Source organism: Lepidochelys kempii, chromosome 11 (assembly GCF_965140285.1).
Source record: "Lepidochelys kempii isolate rLepKem1 chromosome 11, rLepKem1.hap1, whole genome shotgun sequence".
NCBI classification, from domain to species: Eukaryota; Metazoa; Chordata; order Testudines; family Cheloniidae; genus Lepidochelys; species Lepidochelys kempii.
In genome coordinates, this window is record NC_136390.1 from 41508238 (window position 1) to 41518677 (window position 10440).

At 43.7% G+C, this 10440-nt stretch overlaps 1 protein-coding gene across 5 annotated transcripts in view; it reads left to right on the forward strand.

Moving 5' to 3' along the window:
- MAP3K20 (mitogen-activated protein kinase kinase kinase 20) overlaps positions 1-7517 on the forward strand; it is a 126168-nt gene extending 118651 nt beyond the window's left edge. For 4 of the 5 annotated variants that reach the window (XM_073305871.2, XM_073305875.2, XM_073305873.2 and 1 more), the window contains exon 19: positions 6058-7517. In XM_073305871.2, the coding sequence (XP_073161972.1) occupies positions 6058-6749 (692 nt within the window). In that variant the 3' untranslated portion in view covers positions 6750-7517. The remainder of the gene's footprint in view (positions 1-6057) is intronic. The other variant, XM_073305870.2, reaches the window with a different exon arrangement.
- The last annotated feature ends 2923 nt before the right edge of the window (positions 7518-10440 follow it).

A 10440-nucleotide genomic window follows, 5' to 3' on the forward strand; every position in this document is an offset into this window, starting at 1 on the left:
GCTTTAGAGAGGGAGCGCACAGTAGCTTTAGTGTCGCACCCTGATACCGCCTACAAACGTTGGCTGAATCCATGTGTGATGAAGATGTATCTGTCTGCCTCCATATGCTGACAAACTGACTCTTAGCCACGAAAAAAAGAAATGAGCCTGCTGTGAGCAAGAGGATCCCCTCTGTGTCTCCTCCCATCTCTTCCTTCCAATAGCTGTAGGGGAAGAGAGTCTTCCCCCAGCCCTTCCTGGCTCCTTGGAGGGAATGTTCTCAGTGGCTTCTATCCTGGCCTCCTCTCTCCACATTACACAAGGGGGCAGGAGTACTCCAGTCAGCTCTTGCCTTCTGCCTCCCTGTGTTCTATTCATGGGCATCCGGAGTCAGAGGCAGCTCCCACAATGCCAGTGAGATTTGCTCTGCCTCCGTATTAGGAGCAGTGTTGTGATATGGATTCTCTTGCTCTGCCTAGCCATCTGGCAGAGGAGGCAGGGTGTTCATCAGAGCCATGGACACTGAGCTGCTTGCAGAGCCATGAAGAGCTTCAGTGCATAGCTCACACTGCACTGGAGGGTAAATCTAGCCTGCACATATAAGACTAAATGCCAGCAGTGCTGTGGAGAAGAATGGAAATGTGCATTACAAATTCTTCTAACACGTCTCAACGTGATCTCTTGGGCCAGCCTGGACTTGTGATTATTCAGTTCCAGAATCTTTATGAACAATGTTCATTGCGATTTATTCAATGAGATAAATGAAACAGGTTTTAAACTGAGATCACCACACTGCTCAGACCTCTTTCAGAGTTCAGTGCACTGTTGACACAGATGGTCAAACGCAACCCTGCTGTAATTCCATTGCCTTCAGTAGAGTTTTGCCTGAAAATCTGCCCTCGGGACTCACGTTATGATACAGACACACATACCTAAAGGCAATTTTGTGCCCAAGCTAAAGGGAGCCCATCAACATTCAAATATAGAAAACTTTTTAAAAAATTGCCAGTTCTTCTGTGGGCTTATGTGTTTAATATTAGTCTCCCTCCCCTCCCCTTCCTTTGGTTCTACACCCCTTTACACCTTGTCACTATGAAGGTTGTAAGTTCTTCAGTGCACAGTCTGTTTTCTATTATATGACTGTACCGTGCCCCGCACAATGGAGTCCTGATCGGGGTCTCTGGGTACTACTGCAATACAAATAATATATGAGAGTAATAACAGAATAATGGATTGCTACTATGCCCAAACATACGCTGTTTCATATCCTGCCTACTGAGCCATAAGATTTGTCCCACCCTGCAGAGAGATCGGGGTATTTCCAAGCTGCCAGTCTGAGGATGTCCAGTGCAGCCCATATCCCCACAAGCTCTGCCTGAATAACGGGGCTGCCTAGGCCACAATCACATCTAGGACAAGGAATGTAGTTACAAGACAGTGGTACCCTCACCCAGCTGTAACACAGCTCTAGTTTGCAATGCAGATGGGACCTAACGTATGTTCTGTAGGGGTATGTCTACACTGCAATAAAACACTCACAGCTGGCCCATGTCAGCTGACTCAGGATCATAGGACTTGAGCTGTGGGGCTATAAAATTGCAATGTAGATGTTTGGAGCCGAACTCTGGGACCCTGGTGGGAGTGGGGGGTGGGAGAGAGACCCAGAGCCCGTGCTTCAGCCTGAGCCTGAATATCCACACTGCAGTTTTATAGTCCCGCAGCCTGAGTCAGCTGATGTAGGGCAGTGTAGACATACCCTAAGGGATTGTCTTCACTGCAGAGTTAACTCAGATGACTGGCACCCAGGTCAACCTAGCCCAGGTGTGAGCAGTCACATTGCAAAGCCAGACCCGAGTTAAGGTGACCTTGCTGGTGCTGCACTCACCTGGGTGTGTTGCTAGGACTTCAGGAGGCATCTCCCATGGTTCTTTGCAGTAAGTTTCCCTGCTGTATGATGCATTCCCAGTAAATTGTGGAACAACTTGTCTGCCATTCTAGGAGTGGGGGGCATTGTGGGAAGCTGCTGGAGGACTATCAGCACTCAAGTGATTAAGCCTGCATCCTTACTTCAGAGGGGGTGGATACAACCCTGCGTGAACATGGCACATGATCTCTAACCCTCCTCCCAGCCAGGCCAGCTAACCTGGTTTTAAAGCACCACCAAATTTGGGCTTTTTTTGTATTAATGGGAGGAGGTTTAATGGCAACACCCAGGTCAGATCCTGAGTTAACACTACAGGAAAGACATACGCTCACTGGGCTACATATTAATTCTGCATACAGAATGTGTCAGAACCAAGATATCAGGATTTCCAATTCTGAATCAAGCAGTAGGAAGAGGGAAAACCTGCTGTGGCCTCACAGAGATTTTTAAGGCATAGAAATCATTTCATTGCAACAAACAGGTGAGGTCCCCACTAGGAAGCTGACAACCCCTGTGCAAAGAGTGACACAGAACAGCCATTAAAAACAGTAAGTTTACTACTTCAGGTGCATCAAAGAGAGCATCTCATTCAGGGGATCAGTTAGTGGTGGTTTCCCTGATGTTATGAGATGGCTGCTTGCCACATGAGGCAAGGAAGCAGATGTGCTTCTGCAAAATAGTAACAACCAGAGTCCCAAATTAAAGTCCTGAAGCTGCCATTCCTAGGTATATGAGGTCCATGTTTTGCATCCACAGGCTAGTGAGAAGAACAGAGGAGACTGAATATAATATGCAGTACCTAGAAAGCACAAAATGCTCATACTGCACACATTTCTTTAAAACTGTAACTTACCAGGAGAAGGCTAAGAAACCTGGAAAGCCATTCACATCGTCTTTTTCAGGAGGGTTCATCTTTATGTGTAGACAGAGCTGTCTGACATGGAGGCATCACAATCAGCCCTTGACAGGAAAGACTCTTCCCCTTTGATATATCTGACATAAAATTGAAGTGATTTTAATCCCTCAGCATTCAACTAAAAGCCTGAGGAAGGGAAAACAAATACTAGCCCCCCCCCCCCCCCCCGCCCTCCCCAGCCCACAAAATGGGAATGATTTTCTATTAACTCTTTAAGAAGAGAAGATATTTAGTTTGTGTGTACACTGTAAAGGACAGTGCATTAAACCAGACCTCTGAAAATTTCCCATTGCAGATGCTGTGGTAACATCTCTAGAAAAAGACAGTATTCATGACAGAACTATTCTACCCTCAGAAAACCAGCAATAAGATGGAGGAATCTGAAATCCTCTGCTATAGCTATTTGCATTTCAGCTGAGTTTAAGCAGCCTGGAAATGCCAAGTTTATGGTCTCCTGTTGGAATATTAGCATTTTTTAAGGACAAATCCATTTAAATCTATTTTGAACAAAATTACTTAAGCTTCATTCTGTATGTATATTGTATATATCTATTGTATGGCATCTTATACAAACAGGCCTAATTTTCAGAATGGCTTCAACTCAAGTTGTGGGTGCTAAGAACTTCTGAAAATTAAGCCCTCTCTCTATCTGCTGTTTTTTACAGAATCCATCAACGTAGAACCTTCCCAAATAAATTAAATCTACATAGCGAGATCAATAGTAGACCTCACAAAATCTTCTGTTCTCCCTTTCTTGGCTGTAGAAAGATCTACTTGTCTTACATATGTATAATAATGTTGGGGAATCTTATGAGTTTTTTTTATTTATCTAATTTGACTTCATTCTAATTTTATTTTTCCATGTATTATATTTTGATATGGGTGCAGCAGGAAGTCTTTTACAAAAGTTTTCTTGCAACATGCCCTTAAGGCGGTTAGACTGAATTAGTCTGACCTCATTACACAGCTGTTATCCCCTCAACTGAGAACAATATTTCTGGCTCTGATGCGCTTTGTAAAGTGCACGGCTTTTCTTGGCGGGTTCTGAATGGAGATGTGGTTCTGATCTGTTGATGACTTTGAAAATTAGGACCAAGTCCTTGTTACAGTCTGGAGGCGATGAACGCAGGTCCACAGAAGCCAGATCCCCATCGAGGATGGAAGAGCAGTTTCCTAGTCAGATGCAGGTTGAAGAAGGCATTTGTCACTATGGATGCTATTTGTTCATACAGGCTTAATGAAGAGTTGAATCGGAATCCACCCTTCATACCAGTTAGACAGTTTCTCCCCTGCAATTTATCACCAGAATGGGGAGGACAATGTCTGGGCTGTTTCTTCAATATATTTGCCTCTTCTGACCAACATGACTTCAGTTCTGTTTGGGTTGAGTTTGAGACAGCTGCTCTTTATCCAGGTGATGATCTCTTTCAGGCATTGGGACATCCTTGTGATCTCATGGGCTGTGCTGATACAAAGTGAGATCTACAGGTGGATGTCACTGGTATAGCGTTGGCAGAGGAGCCCATAGCATTTTGCCCCCTCTTCAAACAGTCTTAGGTGGATATTAAACAGAAGGCGAGACATCACCAATCCCTGTTGGAAGCCATTGTAGTGCTGAACCATCTATGTTACATAAGTGGGACAATAGTATCCTACGATCAACTGCATCCAAAGCTGCAGAAAGGCCAAGAAGTATGAACATTGAGGTATAGTCTCTATCCATTTCAATGAGGAGCATGTCTTTCAGTGCTACTAGTCCTTTGTGCTGTGCCCTGATCTGAAGCCTGATTGTGAAGCATGCAGTATATTGGCAGATGTCACATTACTGGAACGTGGTTTCCACTCCTCTGTCAATGATTTTGATGAAAATGGGAAGTTAGAGAAGGGACAATAGTTGGAGAGAATTTGCTCATCCAGCTATCTGAGGATCTGAAGGACAACAGGAAAATTGGCAGGTTTGTGTCTCTGAAGAAAACATTGCTTATTCTAGTTCGCAGGGGCTTTTGCTTTGCAGGAGGGGTATAGACCTGGTTTGCAGGTAGTGCCTTGAATTTTCTTTAAGGGCTTGTAGGGCTACATCATGTGTGAAGGGTCCAAGCCATCAAGAGTGGTATATTAGTAAATGCTATCTAGTCCTGTTTCAAGTTTACAGCTGCAGTTAGTTCTTCACATATTTGGTTGATCTTCTCTGTGAAATGGGATAGAGCTCGTCATGCTGGTTGGTGCTTAGTGTTTGGATTACGTAAGATGGATTGACTATCCAACACCTCTACCAGCTGTGATTTGATGGCTGGATGGCGATGGAATAGAAGGTGGGGAGGAATTCATGTGGGGCTTTTTGGGGGATGGAGAGCAGGAAGGTGGGTGTTGTTTCTGTTACTGCAGTGGTATAGTTCTTCAGGAAGTCTTTGTGCTGTTGGTGGATGAATTCAGATCAGGTTTTGCATCACTTCTGCCTATGCACTTCATTGGATGTAATTTATGTGTGAACCCCAGTGATCGTTTTGATCAGTGCAAGTGTAGAGAGTGGCTTGGGGCCAAAGCATCCGCAGTACTGGGTGTCAGATGATTATACAGTTTTATAAGCACCCTGCCTAGTAGCTGGGTGGTTTGGTCTCCTACAACATGCTGAAAGAACAGATTTCCTTCCCTGTATATAGGTCATTTTTGTGACTTACTGTATTTTATTGGCTCACAACTATAGTCCTTGGAGCACTTGCTGGTGGTCCAGGTGGACAGCTGGCCTGTCACATGATGTTGTGGCTCCTTGTTTCAAGCTTCTTTTACAGGTCTCAGGCTCTTCTTTGCAATGTAGGCTGTGGAATCATTTCCCAAGGGCAGTAGCTGAAGACAGATCAGAGGGGATATTTAAAACTAGACTACACAAAACACAAGAAAACATTCTTTAGGAAGCAAACCTGCTTTGGTGGGTAGATGGACTGAATGGTTTAATAGGTCTTTTCCATTTCTAACCTCTGTGATCCACACAGGTGACACTATATGCACCAGTTAATTGATGCATTAAATAACATTGTTTTGAATACTGTAAAACCTGGCATTAATTTCTGGCAGGCTGAGAGGGAGGGGAATAACTTGACTGATATGTTATATTTTGCTACATTCTTAGCAGCAATTACTCTCTAGATATTTTGAGTCCTTATCGCAGGTCTTTATTAAGTGGGAATGCAATTTCTTGGCGATTCAAATCATGTGACTCTTGTTTCCATTTATATTTCAGATATAGATGTTGAATGGATGTACACTCTAAGACTGCGTCAGATGGAAAAAAGCACTTCACACCATCATTCCCATTCCCACAGTCCTAATAGTGTGACACAATTTTTACCATACCTTCACAACCAAGACTCCTATGCTGCTGCTGTAAGACGGACACGAATTCCTATTAGCTATCAGATTACACCAATAAATCATTCCAGAAGTTCATCTCCAACCCCATATGGACTGATGAGAACTCTATCGTCGCTACATCTTAATTCAAAGGGAAGTAGTACCTCTAGCGCAGCTTCTGATAGCCCTTCAGAAAGGGACAGATCTGCAGGCAAAAGCAGGAGCAGTTATGTCCGTGACTCTGGACTCTCCATAAATGGAAGATATAGTGGAAAAAGCCCACAAACTGCTTCTGCAGCACCTAGTCATTCTGGAAGAATGTACAGGACTTCCCAGTCAACACTCAACCCATCAAAGTCATATGACCACAAAAAGCGCACACACTATCCCCATCAACCCAAGTCCATACCAGGTATGCCTTTGAAAACAGAAAGCAAACCTAAAGAAAATGATGAAGAGACCAAAGTTAATGAAGGTGGATGGATAAAGGTAGAGTATTCAAAGAAATCTCATAGACAGAGTACAGGCAAGTCACCTAAAGAGAGACCAAAGGGAACTTGGCGAAACCGGAGAACGTTCTGAAGAGGGGACTAGCTGACATTTTCTAGAGCGGTTTTTTCCCTTTAATTTAACAGAATTTTTGGTTTATACAAACCAAACCAGACCTACTGCTTAAAATTTTTCCACCCTTAGTATATGCCTTCTAGAAGACACTACCTCTTACTGAGATGACAGCCAAACTCACTCAGTCAATGGCCACTGTTGGAAGACAGGATACTTGGCTAGATGGACCATTGGTCGCCCAGTATGGCCTGCCTATTCTCATGTTCAAACAGAGAGCAGAACCGGGGTTCCACCAGTAGTCACAGCTCCCACAAAGAACATCTGTCCCTGGTCATGATGTTTTCATTCCAAATGTTGATGAATTGCAACTTCTTTTCTCTCCTCCCTTCCTTGGCTTGTGTCCCTGGTTGGCTGGGAGTCCGTTACATTAGCTTAATCATTCAATACAAACTAAATAAGGTAACTGTGTATCATGACAAAAAGTTCTTCTGTTCATTCTTATCAAATGTTGCTGTTATGGCACCCAGCAACCTCACGCTCTGGGTGCCAGTAGTGTGCCCTGATGTTCAGGAAGAGATCATTATCTTAGCCCTGGTCTACACTAGGACTTCAAGTCAAATTTAGCAGCATTAAATCGATGTAAACCTGCACCTGTCCACATGATGAAGCCCTTTATTTTGACTTAAAGGGCTCTTAAAATCGATTTCCTTACTCCACCCCTGACAAGTGGATTAGTGCTTAAATTGGCCTTTCTGGGTCGAATTTGGGGTACTGTGGACACAATTCGATGGTATTGGCCTCCGGGAGCTATCCCAGAGTGCTCCATTGTGACTGCTCTGGACAACACTCTCAACTCAGATGCACGATTGTTTGCCGTTGCTCTGACACAGGGAAGGGCGACTGATGACACGGCTTACAGGGTTGGCTTACAGGGAGCTAAAATCAACAAAGGGGGTGGCTTAATATCAAGGAGTATTTCAGGCAGGACTTCACGGAGGGTTCCAATAAGAAATGGTGCACCTAAGTTATTGTTCTTATTGGAACAAGGAGGTTAGTCTGGCCTCTGATTGATACATGGCTAGATTTCCCTTGCTGCACCTTCTCTGTGAGTGACTGCAGTGTGACCTAGAGGAATGAGTCCCCTAGATGGGGGGGGGTTGCAAATGAGTACAAAACAAATCTGGTCTATTTCTTGTTTTGATACACTCCATCTATCTTTTACATCTTTGGCTGGCAGCAGACGGTGCAGAAGGACTGCATGCCATCCACATCTCATGGCTGCCCGGCAGAAGATGATGCAATAGGACTGCTAGTGATCCGTATCACCTGCCTGCTCACCGTAAGATGGTTCAATAGGACTGACTGCAGGACTAAAGAGAATGACTTGATCAAGTCACTCCAAATTTAGTCCCTGTGCCCATGTCTGCCCAGGCGCTCCTGATCGACCTCACACAGGCGACCAGGAGCACCTCGGACATGACGATGACGGCTCCCAGTCCTATTGCACCATCTGCTGCCACAAGGCAATGGGTTGCTGCTGCTGTGTAGCAATGCAGTACCGTGTCTGCCAGCACCCAGGAGACATACGGTGACGGTTACCTGAGCGGGCTCCGTGCTTGCCGTGGTATGGCATCTGCACAGGTAACTCAGGGAAAAAAGGCGTGAAACGATAGTCTGCCCTTGCTTTCACGGAGGGAGGGAAGGAACGGGGGCCTGACGATATGTACCCAGAACCACCCGCGACAATGTTTTAGCCCCATCAGGCATTGGGATCTCAATCCAGAATTCCAATGGGCAGTGGAAACTGTGGGAATTGTGGGATAGCTACCCACAGTGCAACACTCCGGAAGTCAACTCTAGCCTCGGTACTGTGGAAGCACTCTGCCGAGTTAATGCACTTAATGCACTTAGAGCATTTTCTGTGGGGACACACACACTCGAATATATAAAACCGATTTCTAAAAAACCGACTTCTATAAATTCGACCTAATTTCGTAGTGTAGACATACCCTTATTTCACAACCCTCAGTACAGATCTCCCCTCCACACACCCCAATTCTGCTCAGTCTGCTCCTGACCTTCCTCCCTCTGCTTCCAGTTTGCCTTCCACGGATGAGAAATCCCCACCTCTCCCTTCATTTAAAGGCACAGCTCCCATATATTAACACACTGTGAGACATGGATTTGTCATGATCAGAAAGGAAAAAAAGGTGACAGGTTTTAATGCTGTTCTTAGGAGAGAAAAAGAGAGAGAAATTATCTTGACAATAGCTACATCTAATTCTATTGAAACCTGTGATAATATTTATCCCTGTGCAGCTCGCATTTTTTAAATTGCATTTTAAGTGCTATCTTGTCTTGCAGTCTTCAAATCGTAAAGAGAAGGTCAGCAAACTTTGTGATTAATGTGGTCTGTAACTCCACAGAGAGGAAAGACGCAGCTGTAGGCCTGCTTCTCTTCAGAAAGTTTCTTGTTGACCTTTTCACTCAAATTGAATTTCATGCAATTAAAAAAAGTTAAGATTTCCCAAGATTAAAAAAAAAAGAGAGAGAGACAGAGAGAACCGAAAAGAAGCCCAAAGCAATGATGGCACAAGCTTGAAGCTGAAAAGCTGTAAATTAGTGATGACTTTTGTTGAGAGAGGCAGCAAATTCCAGCCTTGCTGCAACATGACTGTGAGCAGCCGGGGGTCCTGTAAGACAATGGGCAGGACTTTCTGGAATGCAGCTAGAGTCAATTTTAATGAAACCGTTTATAAGGTGTAAGGTTGGAAACTGACACGAGTCCACCCAATTTAAGCTTAATCAATTTTTGCCTTTATTTATAAATTTTTCAGACAGAATTGCTCCTTATAATTCCTCATCATATAAAAACAAATAAAATGGAACAAGCAGGGGCCCAAGTTACTGAGTTCCTGGGTACCAGGAGCCTCTTGTCCCCTTCAGGGTGGTCATCTCAGTTTCTGGTCCAGTATTCGCCGACTTGTGTCTTATATCTTCTGACATTACATATTCATTAGCTTTCTTCCAATCAATGATGAACATTGTGTCTTACATAACCTGTACAATACTCATGTGCAAGCTTCAAACTTTGGCTATCTACGCTGTTTTCATGTCATTATGCCTCATGTCCCCCTACTCCTATTTCTCCCAACATAGAGACTTTTTAGCGTTATGTTTCGTGTATTTTATTGTATTGGTTAACTTCCTTTTATCTATGTCCTCCAACACTATACATTCCATGAACAAAACATCACCTTTATCCTTTCAGCTGTGAACATTACGTAAGCCCACCTACAAAAGAGAGAAATTGGCACATCAACACTCACGTCAGAGCAAAGGCTAGGCCAAAGCCTTGGCATAAGTACTATCCTGGCTGATCCAGACTCATTCACTATACATAATCATAAACCTTTAACATCAGACTAACAAAATGTAACCCTTATATTTACCATTCAGTAATTCTTCAGCTTCGAAAATCGTAATTCAATACTGTACATACATATCCTAAATTGTTCATTAACCTTTATTTTTTGAGTAGGGGAGTGATGGAGAACAATGTGACCTTAATGTTAGCATTTTCTTATTGTTTCCAAACATGGATGATCAGGGGACTTTTTGCTCAAAGTCTAGCATCACACTTGTATATTATTAAAAGCATTGTCAGTATTTTGCCTGTTGCATTTTGAAGTACTTTATACAATTTTAG